Genomic DNA, 14,014 nt, shown 5'->3' with positions numbered 1-14,014 from the left:
TGGCAGCTTCTTCCTGATCTTCTAGGAAAGACAGCTTTTCTGGACTGGAGACAATGACTCTGTGGGTAAGAGAAAATCAGAACCGACGACGGAAAATATCTTAGCCAGACTGTAGCCAGTCAGATCTGCAAAAGGGACACACAACCTTAAACAGAGACTGCAAAGCAAGCCTAAAGCATCTGAAGGTCCATATTTCAGGGGACACATTTCCTGGAAATTCCTAAACAGCTGCACAGGGAAACATGCTCCTGCTGGCAGACACTTGAGGCAGGCCAGGGGAAAACCCTGAGCCACTTCCCCAGAGCTGCCACAGGAACAGCCTGGCCTCTGGGCTGCCCTGGGACAGCAGGGAGCCCAGAGCCCTGTGCTCTCCAGCAATGGCTCAGCTGCACATGCACCCTGCTGCTCCTCTCCCTGCCCCACAGCTCAGCAGCCCTACAGCTCCAGGGCCACTGGCAGCAGCACAGCTCCTTGCAGGGGGCACATGCAGGGCACAGCTGTTCCCTGCCAATGTGCACAGCCTCTCTGGGCTGCCACAAGAGCCTTCCTCCCAACAGAGAGCAGCCCAGCTCCCACCTCACCTTTTTCTGAGGCAGATCCATGATTGGTCTTCAACTTGCCCTCAGTCTGGAGCTCCTTCAGGCCCCCATGCCATGACTAGGAAGGGCAATGGAGAGAGCGGGGACAGATGCACACCCTTCCTTAGTATTTTGTCATTTCTGGCACAGCTGAAAAGTGCCATCCGGAGGTGTCCAACTCAGCACTTGGTCAGCTTTCTGGAGAACATGAAACCTTCACCAGCCCAAAAGGCTGGAGAGGTTTTCCTGCACGTGTGGAGGCTTGCTCTCAGCACACTTGATCAGCTGGGTGCCCATCACCTCGCAGAGGGCACAGGCCAGCTTGGTGACCACAGTGCAGACGTTGGCGCTTCGCACCGGCAGCGCCTTGTTCTCCAGGCAGGACCAGAGCACGGGCAGGGCGTAGCGCTGCACCACTTCAGGGCTCCTGGCATGAACCCATTCCACAAGCACTGCCGGGACAGACACACAGCTCCTTACCCACCAACCTCAATGCAAACAAGGATCTACATCTGCTTTTGCTTCTTGGGAGCCGCTCTGGCCAAGATCAGTGAAACAGCACACAGAGCCCCATGACCCAGAAATGGGCCATGCAGCTGATCATCCTTGAAACAGAACCACCAACCCCTCCGGACTAATTTCTCCAGCCAGAGCCTTGTAGCTGTGGCACAGACTTTGTACCGCTACTAAATTATTTCACAAATTGTTTCTGCACGAACAGTGAATGAAACATCAAACTGCCTTCTATTTCCATTGACAACTTGTCTAAACCCACACGGAAGACTTGGAAATGCACCCTAGAGAGGCAATTGAGAGATTTCTAATAAAGGGAATGATTCCTTTTTGTAACTTTGATGTCAAGGGCCAAAAGTCTCATCTGGCTCTTCCCTTTGCTCGGTGGCACACAGCAAAGTGCAGTATTAGAACACACTTCAAAACTCCAGCCCACCAGAGATGGGTGCTGCTTGACAGCTGGATGAGAAACAACAGTGCCTAGCTGGTGTTTTTGGCAGAATGCTTTTGTGCCTTCCAACCAAGAGCTCTTTCAATCCTCAGGGTGTCTTAGAGAATTACCCAGACCCCATTGCCCTGGCATTTAAGCATTTCCACACTTTAATGCCATTTCCCCTCTCAATGCTAATGGCATTTTTTCTTACAATGTGCACTGAAATAGGGGCACAGAGAGAGAAAAAAGCTACACAGGGGACTGAAATTTAGCCAGAACACAAGTGTTTTCTCACATTGTCTCTGGAATCTGCTCTCTGCTCATTTTTCGAACTGAACTTTATCAAACACAGACAAAAATTTACTACCAACAGGCTCCTTGCATGGCAGATTTGGCTGAGAGATCAAAACCTGAAATGCTCAGGAGACCAGTCTTATTTTCTGATCAGGCAAAATGTTATGTAGTAGCTATTTATTATTCTGTGCTGGGAGACTTCGTTTTCTCTATGCTGTTAATCCACCAGCAGTCATCAACATTGAAAGAGCTCCTGAAAATACCCCAAACCAATTCTGCTAAGCAGGAAAAGGGTTATGGTACTCATTTAAAAATGAGACTTCATTTGAGTTTAAATGCTATTAAAGACATTGGTCACTGTGGAGGTTGAGAAGAGCCCCAGTGAGAGCTGAGCCCCAAGGCCGAGCGCTGCCCCCATCTCAGATGCTGCACAGCTCTGCAGCAGCCAGGGAAAGCCTGCCAAATACACCTGCCTTGGCCATTGGGCAGGAGGGACAAGCTCAGCACCTCCTCATGTGGAGGAGCTACTCTGCTCTCTGCTCACAGGCATTCCCTGTCAATACTCCCTCAGAGACCTCTTGGCTTACAAAGGGAGGCCATACCTGTGATGCACTCTGTGACTTCCAGAAGAGCTTCACCACTCAGTTTGCTCCATTGGTGGCTGAGCTCTTTCATCAGTGACACTTCATCTACAAGTGAAACACACGCTTCTGCTCACTCTTCTGAGGGCACAGGAGAAAGGACAGTGGGGAGGGAAAGGGCAGGGGCAACCCCATTTGATACAATAAAGTCAATTTCTGCTAATTTTTGAATCCTTTTCTTCTTTCCTTCCAGCCTACTTGGCAGGGTTTAAAATTCCAAAAGAAAAGCTCTCCTTTCACATGTGTAAATCCAAAGTTGTCTGCTGGACCAGGAGCTATGCTAAAACATTTCACACCAGGGACCTCAAGAGTTCAGTCACATGAAAGCAGTGGAAAGGTTTTGCATCCCAGAGCAAAAAGGAAGAAGCCCATACTTGGGACACAGAAAGACACTGAGTCAGGCAGTTTGTGACTTCACGGAGCAGCTGAGGTGGAGAAAGTGGAAACTGCCCCTCAAGACCTGACTCTTCAACACTCCATTTTTCAGGCGTATTCCCCCAGTGCCGCATTTTCAGAGCTGACATAAATCAGCAGCCCTTTACAGGAATTTACAGCAGCCCTTCCCCAGGCAGGTATTTGCTATTGCCATCTTGCCCCATGCAAAACAACATGTGGAACAAGGCATCATTGACAGCTGGACTTAGACCCATTTGTTCTAAAGAAATGGACTTGGTGAATCATCAGTTCCCCCTTGGAAAAAGAAGACAAATGAGGAAGGTGGGAAATAGGCAGCTAATGCCTCTAATGCAGAGCATTCCAGGTGGCTGATCTGCAGAAACTCTGATGGGCCGATGTCCCTTCATGCCAACAGCAAAGCTGTTCACTTGGCAAGTCAGACAGGGCCCAAGCAAACTCCAAAACCCCTTTGGCTCTGAATTGTAGCAAAGCTGGAGTCCAGGACTTGCTCTTCAGAGCAGCGCCACAGAGCCAAGGCAGCCTGGGACTGCTGGGAAATGCTGCTGCACATTCCAGCCTGTTGGGGACTGCACCTGCCCAGCTTCTGGTGGGTGTCAGCTGGAGCCTTCCACAGACAACAACAGCTCCCAAGGCACTCGGCGCTCTCTTGTGTGGGACAGACAGAGACACAGGTGAGGGGAGTCCATGCCAGGCTCAGCCTTACCTAAATGAACAACAGATTGGTCCAGTGCAGTCACAGCTGCGGCATGAACCCCGGGATCCTTTGAGTTCAGGTTCTTTGTTATTCCCTCCACCAAACGGACCATCACCGGGTTCAGGGCATCTTCCAGGACTCCAATCATTTCTGCCAGCACCTCCAGCGCCTGCTGCTTCACCTTCTTATGGGTGTCATTGATTCTCAGGACAAAATTATCAAAAATCTGTGAAGAGAACAAACAACATGAAAACTGGATTAAAATGACCTTGTCTGAAGAGGGGATGTAGAAATGAGCACTCAGCAATATAAAAGATGAAAGTGATCCTTTCTGTCAGGTCAGCCCTTGCTTGCACAATTTCACTGTTTTCCTGTGGGCCACTCACTGGAATGGTTGTGCAACCTGATGCTGCTTAAAGATTTTCATCTGTTTTTAAGAGTTTTGGCTTGGGACAGAAAAGTTCCTATGGTGTTTCTCTCCACCTATAAATCATCAAATCAATTTCATTTATTAATTCAAAAGACTTCCTTTGCTTTTAAATTATGGAAGCAGATATTTACCATACCCATTTTTCTATACAGTTGCCTCAAGTACTGAGGGCAATTATGTTTTTGCCAAAACTGTAGCAGGAGGAGATCTCATTTTTATTTTGTTTGTCTTAGAACCTATGCCTGAAGAAGGAGAGGGCTCTGGTCAACTCTTCCAGGATCCAGACCATTTCTCTAACTAAATGTAGACTTCTGAAACGTAATGTGCTCTACAGCTCTCATTAGAGCAGGTTCAGTCCCTTGACAGCCACATTATCAGGCACCATTTTCCGTAAAAGGGGAAAAAGCAGCTACTGGGAGAAGAAAGGATGGATCGGTCCTTAGCTGTTTTCCTCTTTTTCCAAAGAGAAAAAAAGGCCCCCCAAAAAGGGTGAGCACCATCTTTACCAAGAGGAATAGGGATGAGGATGGAAATGAGAGCCAGAGTTGTGCCTGTGCAAGACAAAATGGAGTTTACAGAAGTGTCCTTTTTAAAACATTTTGTTTAAACTAACCCAGCCTGATACTTCTCTTCCCCATGCAAACCTATTTTTCGTCTAGAGAATAATTGCCATGCTTTCGGTGGCTGGATTCCCTTCACTTAACCCAACTGGGAGTAGGAGACAGCAGAAAATTTCTGCCATCATCTGATGAACATCAGCAATAGGCACGTGCCAGACAAATACAGCTGGACTGAAAGAACTTGTCCTGAAGCCCGGACTTCAATTGCATTTGTCTGGGTAAGAGGGACCAGCCTGTCCCAAACAGCCAGGATGCAGTAGTGCCAAGACACACTGAATTAACTTTACTTCCCCAGGCTTGGGAAAGGAGCTAAAGGAAAGGAACCATGAAGATACCCTACATACTTGGACAATGTTACTGGAGATCAGCTGGGGGCTGGTTTTGCACAGATCTAGGAGGAGTGCCACTCCTTCCATCCGTGTCTGAAACCCCTTGGCTTCCAGGAGATGGTAAAGCTTCTGCAGTGACTCCCTTCCTTCCACAGTTGCAGGTAACGTGACCTGGGCTTTTGGACGGTGGAGGAGGCGTCCACCAGGGGCAGACTTCACCCTGGAAAACAAAACCAAATTAGGACCTGTTGCTGGTAATACCTTCAGTTAATTGTGAGCAAAACATCCTGAGGAGCTTTCCTAATGATGTGATTTCAAGCTAGAAAATCATGAAGCTCTGAGGAACAACGTGGACCTCGTGACAATCATTATGGCAGACAATCTGCAAGTGAAATTCTCACCACTGCTCACTCAGGAAAACCAAGGATGAGATGCATCTGATCTATCTTCAGATGCCTTCCAAGGCACACATTGCTTTGTGGGGAAAGGGAGACACTACTTCCAAGTTTAAATGCCTCCTCATATGGCAGGTGTGTGCTTTATAATAAGGAAAGTCATCACTCTGAAGAAGTGTCTCTACACCCGGCATGACAATCTGGAAAAGTAGTTCAGATGCATCTGAACAGATGAACAGGGGCATATCTGAAGGATCCAGAAAATCAGGAACAGAGATAAGAACAGAAGCCAGACATGCCAGAACTACACTCACATTTCATTTGCTTCCCTAGAGACTAGATGCACAGCTTAACAAACCCTCTGGGAATAATCCTCTGGGATCAACCTGTCTCTTCCATGAGCATGGGAAGATGCTAGCCATGCTACTGAGGCATGTGGTCACCTTCCTGCCACCACTGAGCATGACAGAGCTAAATAAATCCCCTCTGGTAAAAGAGGAGAACAGGTAAAGTAGCTCTGCTACTGGCATGAAGAGACAGCAAGGACCAAATTCCTGTCTTAAATGCTGATTGCAGCACAGGGGGAAATAAACCAAACATGCTCTCCATCAAGCAAACCATATGAAGGACAGGAATACCAAAACAAAAAGTCCACATTGAGACACCTGTTGACCAAAATGGCTCAGGAATTAACTTGCTCCTTAGTACTCATTCTTGGTACTGTTTGAGGGTAAGAAAACCAGGAATCAGCCAGGCCAAACCACATGGATGGGAACTGCTTGTTTGGGGAATGGCATCCTGATTCCAAACTGGGACTTCTCATTAAAACACCCATCTAACAAAGGACTCCACTTGGATGAAAAAAAACCCTGGTTGAATTTCCTTGTCTCAAGCCAGGCAGCAGAGACTTGGCCCTCTCCCAGCCTCCACAGCACTGCCCTTGCCACTGCACTGGATCATCAAGAAGTAGAATGCAGAAGTAAACATTTTTTACCCTAGAGCATTTGTAGGGAAAGGAAACAATATCTGGCACTGGTCATCTCCAGCAGAAAGATGTGCCTGAGGAAGAGGCATGTAGAGCTTGTCATGTGCTTTGTCACATCTGACAAAAGTGCTCAGTACCGTTTGCTAGAGGGCAATGAGGCCTGGGGCTCCTTTGAGCCATCATTCCTCTTCTTCACGGGCTCCTTGACAGAGGGGCGTTCACCCTGCTGGTTTTCCATCTCCTACAAAGACATAAAGAAACCCCATGAATCTTTAAAATATAAAATAGGAAATGCCCTCTTTAAAACACAAGTTAGAACCAGGATCACTGCTACCAAGGCTTAGAGAAACATTTCCTAACTTACAGAAATAAACAGACCAGAGGTTCAGTGATGCCAACTCGTTGATTTCAATAGTCCAAGGCAGGTTATGGGTGCTACCACACTGAGCAGCAGTCTAAAATCCCAAATTCATTAGTCTTGAGCATAAATGGGAATAATGCAGACTGACAGACAATGAGTGGTCTTAAAGGAAAAAGTTGGACTCTTTGGAGGTTGGCTCAATATGTTGGAAGTTGATTTGGTTCAACACTTACTCTCCCTGCTTGTGCACCAAGGCACACTCCCTTCTGTAATGTAGATGAAAAGGATAAAATCCCCCCCAAACAAACACATGATTTTCCACTGGATGCTGCTGAATTGAACCATGCTTCTTCCAGTTCCACAGGGCTTGACAGCAGGGCAGTATTCCCAAAAGACAGACAGCAACTGTAGTAACTACGATAGACTTGGACATTTTTTGTATATTTGGAAATTTTCTTGGCACTGCTACTTCCAGTCTCTTTTGCAAGGAAGACTCTGTTATGTTCAGAAGCACTATTCTCACTTAATTGCTTTACTGGGGGCAGAGTAGGGCGACTGTAGTGGGGAAATACACGAGTGCTAACCCATTTTCTCCTCTTTCCCTTTCCTCTTTGTGACCAATATTCAAAATATTCAAAACCCCACTTTTCCCCTGATAATAGCAGCTCCTCTGTGGTCTGCAGATGAACAGGCTGAGGATTAACAGCTCATTCCCAGGAGCAAAATGATTCAGCAGAAGTGGAATAGGATAAAGACACATTGGGTATGTTTGATCTCGTATTAGCAGTGGCAATACTTGCACAAAGGAGATATTTCTCCTGTCAAGCACTTACCTTCTTCTTAATTCTGGTCAGAATATCTTCCAGGTCACGCGGGGAAAGGGATTGCTCCAAAAGCTTTTTAAATTTTTGATTATTCAGCAACATCTTCACCATCTCCTGTCCATAATGCCTAAGGAAGGAAGGAAGGAAACAACAGAAAATGAAGAAAGGAAGAGTGTTAACAGAAGAGGCTGATGCCTTAAACTCATCAGGTGCAATGCGTGCATGAGAAGGCACTACCTACTCAGCAAAGAGGGAGATTTACCTCACTTGACACTGCACAGTGCTGTAGCTGAACACAGGGGCAGGAGGAGAATGTGGGGCAAAAAAAAAATACCATTTCTCTCTGAAACTGGGGATGTGCTTCTCTGGGATCAAAGGATCCCAGGCAACAATCAAAACACATCTGCTTTGTTGTCAGAGCCTGTTAGCAGTGTCCTGCTGCCTTTGCACAGGAATTTACGTTTCTCACCTCATGCTTGCTTTTGATTATTCTATATTATATGTATGCACAGGGTCAGCTAGTTGCTCTGGTGCTCTTGGCAGCTATTAATGGGAATTTCATCATCAAAGTAAGGGGATTTTGGTGGTTTGGGGTGATTTTGCTGCTAGGAAACTACGGTTTTCTTCAAGAAGAAATTTGGAGACCACTGAGCCACAGATAACAGCATTCTAGAAATCTGCAGAAGAGGTTTAGAAAGACTGAATACATTGGATAAAGATCCCTGAAATATTTCTAGGGAAGTCTTAAGTTAATGAGAAACAGATGTTTGGGATCTTCCAGTGATGAACATTAGCCAACACTTTGGCTTTCTCTTGTGCACCTAAGGCCAATCAAAACTATTGGACTGGCTAATCTGAGCTCTTTTGAGCTCACTGAAGACTCCTTCAAGTCACAGGAAGTTGGCAATGCTCCTTCTTGCTGGCCAGCCTCAGGTTACCCGGTACAGTCATTTCCCCAGGCAGCCCAGAGCAGCGGTCACAGCACCAAGCCTGACAGAGCTCAAGAAGCGTTTGGACAATGCTCTCAGGCACATGGAGTGACTCTTGGGCTGTCCTGCACACGGCCAGGAGCTGGACTGGATGACCTGCATGGGTCCCTTCCAACTCAGCATATTCCATGATTCTATGCCCCTTAGCCACACAGTGAGGTCGCTCATTATTTCCTTGAGTTTCCACTCTTTCATGGTTTTACCTTTAAAGCCTAACACAAAACGGTTTTCCTGGTTTTGGAGGTGAGATGAAGATCATTACCTTGTGTCCTTGTGACAGTCCTGAGCCAGTCTCCCTGCCACATGTGGGAGCCTCTCAGCCCTGGGGGTGCCTGCGAGCTTGGTGACTCCCATTTTCTCCATCAAGGACAGGAGGAGTTCGGCCGCGCACTTGCGCACCTGGACGTAGCGGCTCCTGGGAAGGAGAGAGCAAACCCTGGGCTACAGGGACAAGGAGCAGCAGCAGCACAGGCCTTGGCCAGAGCATGCTCCCTGTCCTTGCTGGGGGAAGGAGCCTGGGCTCTCTCTGCACCTTCCAACACCTGCAGAAGGTTCTGTCCTCAGAGAAACACTAAGTTAGCATTGTACAGAAGGACTGCCTGCACAGAAGAGTTCAGTCTCCCTGTACTATCTGATACTCCATTTCTTTCCCAAAATTTACTCAGAGAAAAATTAAAGTAGTAGATCACATATGAATTATTTAGAAATTAAGGATAATTCATGCTGACCCCTCAGAGGGCACCCACTACACAGAGCTGCAGCAGGATGAGGCTCTTTCCACCCATTCATCCCCAAATCTGCAGACCTCTGGAAAGAAACAAATGCAGGGCAAACACACTGTGGGGCATGATGTTGTGGATTATCCAGCAATGCAGCCTGTTTCTTTTGTAAAGCTTGGCAAGGGATACATCTGAGTGTTTTACCCTGTTCCAAAGCTGAGGAAAGGGTGGCAGGCATTTGAGCCAGGCTGTTCTGATCTAGAGACTATCTCTTGGGAACTATCAGGCCCAGCACCAACACTTAGGGCAGCATTTGCTTCAGCTGTCCCATGGCCCTCGGCCTGTGAAGGTGCCTGGAAAGTGAATCATCATCTCAAGGCTAACATGAAACATCATTTTGAATAGAAAGCAGAGCTCTAAGGCCAGGACACTCATACAAGACACTCATACAAGACTCCTTTTGGCAGCAGCTGCACCTTCTGGGCAGGCTGTGCCACACCCAGCACATTCTCCCCCATGTGCTCCACACCCCAGCAAGGACACTCCTTATTTCTCAGGTTAATGGCATCATGAGGACACATGGTTTTCCCCAGGGACTCAGTGGTTAGAGCTGTGAAATATGCAGCAGTGCTCACAGCTGCAATTGTAATTGTCCCTCTTCCCACAAAAGCACATAGCTGTATCCTGAGCCTTTGCAGGCACTTTCACTTCCCCACTGTAAACCACATCTAGGAGACTCTGACAGACTTGGAGAACTCCAGGAAGCACCAGCAAGCTGAGTCAGAGGAGCTTTAGTTTGGATATCAGGAAAAAGTTTTTCACCCACAGGGTGCTTGGGCCCTGCAACAGGCTCCCCAGGGCAGTGCTCACAGCACCAAGCCTGGCAGAGTTCAAGAAGCATTTGGACAACAATCTCAGGCACATGCTGTGACCCTTGGGTTGTTCTGTGCAAGGCCAGGAGCTGGACTGGATGGTCCTGATGGGACACATCCAACTCCCCATATTCTACAGTTCTGTGACTCTGTGACCTAATGGGCTGCAGGGGGGCTGAAATAGGTGACAAGAGGAAAGAAATGAGGTTGATCAGAGAATCAAGTCGCTGAGTCCACAGAAGATGCAGGATACAGGACCCTTCCCTCCCACCATTCCCATTCTCTCTCCCGGATCCCTTCTCCCACCCACACACTGGAAGGTGAAGAACATCACTAAAAGAAGAAGAACCTACTTGACTCCCCTGTCCATGAGAACAGTCATTGCTCGGGCAGGAGTCACGTTCTCTACCATCATCCCCAGGCTCTGACAGGCTGCCTTCTGAATAAACTCTGGGGAGTTCCACACCATGGGGAGAAGGACTGCAGCAACCTCATCTGCCTCGGAGTCCATGTCCTTCTTCAGGATGGCAAAGAGCTCTCCCAGAGTGACGATTGCTGAGCAGGACACCTTGGACCGGAGGTTGGTCACCTGGGGAAGTCATGAGGGGAAACGTAAGAATCACCTTGAAAAGAAAACCAGTTTCCTTAGACAAAACTCCCACAAAATCACAGCATGTCCCACTGTCTGCAGAGGAACATAAAAGCACAGGAAGAGCAAAAGAGACCAAACACAGAAAGGCACTTACTCTGGCACTAATTTCTGGCCTCACACCTGCTTACTGCAGGCATAAAAACATATGTTTCACTAAAGTGTTCTACTTAACCCTTCTATAATGTCAACTGCTCTGATTTTAGGCCCTTTGATTTGAAAAACAAAGAAGCAAAATAAAATAAGGGATGCTTTCAAACCATAAAGGCACAAGTCATAAAAATAAACCACTCAGGTGCTCCTGTTCAAAAAAGCAACACCTGTAGTTGAAGCACTCAGGAAACAGAAAACACAGGCTCAGAGCTACAGACTCATTTTCAGGGTTCATTTACAGCTTGGGCAGAGATTTGGACTCTGGCATACAATATCATTAGGGTCTCAGTTTCTGCCTTGCATTATAATGCACCACACTCAAAGACAAGTGCCAGCTACCACACCTGCCAGTAAATACAGCTGCACGTACACACAGATCCTACAGATAGCTGACAGACATTAGAAGGTCTAAAACTAGAAATGAAGGCAGTCCCTGAGCACACAGGGAGATGAACAAGCACATATCTACTCTACAAGCCGTGTATGAAGTATGGGGGACAATTCAGAACAATGTTCTCACCTCGCTGGTAGCTGCCAAGCAAATCTCACGAAGTCGACACAGCAGGACTTCTGGATGGGACTCAGCCAGCCGTGGGATGTTGAAGAGTCCCTTCTTCTTCAGTTCCCTGAAGGACAAGTACCAAAAAGATTGATTTTTCTCTCTACCCAAGAACTAGGCAGCCCTCTCTGAAATGACCACGCTGGCAGCTCAGTCAAACCATGGGAGGTGGTTTTCAAGGAGCACTTAATGAAATCATGGAACCCATTGCCACAGGATGCTGTGGCTGTCAAAAGCATACACAAATGCAAGAGGCAAAGAGAGAGCTGTCAGAATGTTCATGTGTGGCCTTTCTGAAAATCTCTGCTATTAAGTCCCTCTGTCACTGCATCCTAGAAGCTGTGAGACCAGGCCATGCTGCTGTTTCTTGTCACCTCCCTGTACCTGTCCCTGAGACACAGTCCCATTGGGCTGTTCCTGAGACAGTATTTTCCTTCTTTGTCAGCCCCAGCAGGCAGTTCAGCCCTGAGAGTCTGCACTGCCACTCTGGAGCTGAGTTCCCACTCTACAATCTAGGCCTATCTGTCACCCAATCCACTCCACCTCACACATTCCCCAAAAAAGCACCAGTCCCAGAAGATTAAGATTCCATCCCTGGGCAAGAACTGTTGAAACTCTGGCTTTTCCCACAACACTCCTACCTAAAACAAGCCCCACAATAGCAACATGTTATTTAAAAGATGCAAACAACTCCATCTCTCAGCACTTGCTTTGTGCAGGCCCTCAGCCTCAGGAGGGGATGTGAGGCATCAGGGCTGCAGCACAGGGCTGGTGACGGATCCCACAGGCACCCTGAGTGTCATCAGGACCCCCCACACCTGCAGAAGCTCTCTGCACCTCACAGGGCAACAAAGAGAAATGGGGAAGAAAAAGCACAAGAGAAAGGGCAAAGCAAAGGAGATGTATCGTGGCAAATTTTTCATGTTTATTCCTGTGAGAGTGAAGCATCCACTAGCGAGTGGATGCTAACCCAGACATCAAAAAGTCAACCAATATCACCTCACATTTGCAGGGTTATCACCTCTGGGCCACCTTCTGTCTGTGTAGAATTTTGGGACACATTGTGAGTGTTGAAAAACCATCTCAGGCCCATATGAAGCAATGAGAAGGAAAAGTTGAATTCCAGAAGTGCAAGATTCCTAGAGGATTTTCTTTTTCCTTCTCTTCTGCCATGAGCCCTTCAGGAGTAATGGCAGGCTGAGGGACTTGAAAGCACAACTCAGCCCATTTCTCAAAAAGAGGAGCTCCCTGGAGCTGCTTCTGGGACTCACATGCATGAGTCCCTGCCATTGCAGTCAGCAGTGGGAGCAGAGAGGAATCTTACTCAGTCCCACTGGGCCAGGGGCCCAAGGCACCCAAATCTCTACACTCAAAACTGCTGCCATCCTGCTTCTGCCTTCAGCCAGCAAATCAACTCATCCCACAGCTTTCTCTCTTCCCTCAACATTTCCTTTGCAGCTCCGTGGAGCAGCAGGCAAAGCCAGGAAACAGCACGGACCTGCTGCAGCTGCAGCACTGCTGCAGAGCAAGGCCAAGAAAAGGCTGCTCTCCAATCTTTATGCTCTCCCTGCTCTGCAGGCCTTTCACCAGTGCCCTTTGGCCCTCTGGGCTCTGGGGGCTCCGAGGCAGGAGCAAGACACAAAAGCTTCTGACCAACCTTAACGCTCAGAGGGACACAGAGGGAACGGGGCCTTTCTTACCAGTCATCGCTGTCCAGCATGGAGAGTGCCTCCTGCAAGGACTGCTGTGGGTCTGAAAATGCTCCGTCCTTCTGCCCACGCCCACGGAGCGGCTCCTCGCGGCGCTTGGCACCAGTGGCCGTCTGCGGGGTCACTGTAAGGAGAGGGTCGGCCATGGGCGCTGCAGCCCCAGGCACGGCACCCGCCATGGCGCGGCCTGCAGCCCCATCTCCCAGCCAGGGCTCCGTGTGGCACACGCTGCCACTGCCTCAGAGATTCCCTGCTGCCTGCATCCTGGGGCTCCTTGCTTGCTCCCAGCCTCCCCCAGCTGGGCACAGCTCCAGGCTGAAGCTGACAATTGCCCCACAGCGCCAGCTCCCAAGTGCCACAGGTGCCACAGCCAGCGGCAGCTTCCTGAGGCCGCAGAGCTCCCACTCCCTGCCAGACAGTGCCCACAACAGGACTGGCCAGCCCAGGAGGGAACCCCTCAGGGGCCTCTCTTGTCTCAGCACCCTGATTTCCCCCAGCCCTGAGGACAGGGGCACTCTGCAGCTCCCTGAGGAAAGACCTGCAGCTGCCTTGTTATCACAAGGCCTGGCACCAAGCCAGGCCTGAACAGCCTGAACAGCCCAGCCATGCTGGGCCAGACTCAATCCCCACAGAGCAACAACCAGGGAACAGCCATACCTGACCCTTCACACCTGACAGCACCTCTGTTTCCATTGACTTCAAATATTCTAGACTATCAAATTTTGGAGTAACTCAAAAGTAGATTTGCTGTTCATTCTCAGGACAGACTATGGACCCAAGATCCCAGCTGTCCTGGCTGAGGCAGGAGGCAGTTTGTGCTCCTTGTACAAGAAAAAACCTCTGCAGGAAA

At 48.6% G+C, this 14,014-nt stretch overlaps 1 protein-coding gene across 1 annotated transcript; it reads right to left on the bottom strand.

Annotated features, from left to right (window-relative positions):
• Positions 1–794: 794 nt before the first annotated feature.
• TOGARAM2 (TOG array regulator of axonemal microtubules 2) lies at positions 795–13,343 on the bottom strand. Its single transcript, XM_058800725.1, has 10 exons — positions 13,156–13,343; positions 11,417–11,522; positions 10,448–10,683; positions 8,766–8,918; positions 7,782–7,803; positions 6,467–6,570; positions 4,965–5,169; positions 3,580–3,796; positions 2,421–2,507; positions 795–1,030 (listed from the first exon to the last, which is right to left on the bottom strand). The coding sequence occupies exons 1-10, from the start codon at positions 13,341–13,343 to the stop codon at positions 795–797; spliced, it is 1,554 nt and encodes a 517-aa protein (XP_058656708.1).
• Positions 13,344–14,014: the final 671 nt, after the last annotated feature.

This window comes from Ammospiza caudacuta, chromosome 3 (genome assembly GCF_027887145.1).
Source record: "Ammospiza caudacuta isolate bAmmCau1 chromosome 3, bAmmCau1.pri, whole genome shotgun sequence".
In the NCBI taxonomy this organism is placed as follows: domain Eukaryota; kingdom Metazoa; phylum Chordata; class Aves; order Passeriformes; family Passerellidae; genus Ammospiza; species Ammospiza caudacuta.
This window is presented reverse-complemented; position numbering and strand designations above follow the sequence as displayed.